Below are 1,151 nucleotides of genomic sequence, written 5' to 3'. Positions count from 1 at the left end.
GTGTGTGTGTGTGTGTGTGTGTGTGTGTGTGTGTGTGTGTGTGTGTGAATGACCACGCCCCCGCCCCCAGGCTTTCTCTATCTCTCTCTCTCACTCCCGCCATCACCAAGCCCAGTCGTCCTCCTGCCGGCTCGAGCTCCATGAGGGGCCCCGCTACCCATCTGAAGGTCCAGGGCAGCCCTGAGAGCCACGGTGGCTGCTTCCAGTCAGTCACCACGGCCTGCAGATCTCACTCCTCAACCTTGGGGCTGCCCCCCACCCCGTGACCTCAAATGCTCATTTTTTCTGGTTCCACTTTTGCAACTGTCTCCAGGCTGGATCTCATCAGTTCACTCCGAGAGATCTTCCTAAAGCCCAGAACTGAGCCTCTTCCCTCTGCTTCCTGCGTGCGGTGACTCTCCACGGCCTAGTAGCTTCAAGTAGTCTCAGCTTCTCAGCCTGACCTCGGGAGCTGCTGCTGTGGGCCGCCTGCCTCCCTGTGTCCGGCCTTGCTTCTTCCTGCCCGTGAGCTGCAGGAGGTCAGGGGCCCAGCCTGACCCGCGGTGTTTTCGGCCCCCGGCACGAGCCCTGTATGGAACAGGTGCAGGGAATTCAGATTTTCCAAGGACGGGGCAGTCGGGCCTCAGAGGCAGGCCTCGTCCTCCAGCCCTGTGCTCCTTCCTTGTTCTCCTCGCTGCTCTGCCGGCCTCCCAGGAAGGGGTGTCCTCTCTTTCTACAGCCCGACTTCCTTCCAAAGGTCCCTGAGCCAAGGCTGTTTGCTCTCCTCCAGCTCGCTCGCCTGACGTGGTGGACACGGCACGGCCCTCACTCTGAGCTGAAGAGGGAGGCGCGGGAGAGCACAGCAGGGACAGCGGATGTGCCATCTGGGGAGGGTCCTACAGGGGCCGGAGGGACAGAGAACCCCAGGCACGGCCAGGAACAGCCTGCAGGTAGGCTGAGGGCACATGGGGGGAGCAGTGGGGGCGGACACCAGGTCATGGGTCCCAAAGACCCCATCTGGGGGGTCACTGGGGATGGGGTCTCTAAGGGAGTCCCCTAAATATCACCCCTCCTCCCTTCCCAGATGGCTATTAAACGAGTAAGGCAGATGAGAGCTGAAATATTGCCCTCATTACTGGTAAAGCACAAGGATTTGGTTTATATCACTGTGA

At 60.5% G+C, this 1,151-nt stretch overlaps 1 protein-coding gene across 2 annotated transcripts in view; it reads left to right on the top strand.

Annotated features, from left to right (window-relative positions):
- Positions 1-1,129, top strand: part of LOC114900024 (sodium/glucose cotransporter 4) — an 18,380-nt gene extending 17,251 nt beyond the window's left edge. The window contains exons 13-14 of one of the 2 annotated variants that reach the window (XM_029231274.1): positions 770-929; positions 1,064-1,129. In XM_029231274.1, coding sequence (XP_029087107.1) covers positions 770-929; positions 1,064-1,074 — 171 coding nt within the window. In that variant the 3' untranslated portion in view covers positions 1,075-1,129. Of the gene's footprint in view, positions 1-769 lie in introns of both variants that reach the window. The other variant, XM_029231273.1, reaches the window with a different exon arrangement.
- Positions 1,130-1,151: the final 22 nt, after the last annotated feature.

Source organism: Monodon monoceros, unplaced genomic scaffold (assembly GCF_005190385.1).
Source record: "Monodon monoceros isolate NGI ecotype Baffin Bay Population unplaced genomic scaffold, NGI_Narwhal_1 Super_Scaffold_18, whole genome shotgun sequence".
Lineage (NCBI taxonomy): Eukaryota > Metazoa > Chordata > Mammalia > Artiodactyla > Monodontidae > Monodon > Monodon monoceros.
Note: the sequence above shows the minus strand (reverse complement) of the source record. Positions and strands in the feature narration are given on the sequence as shown.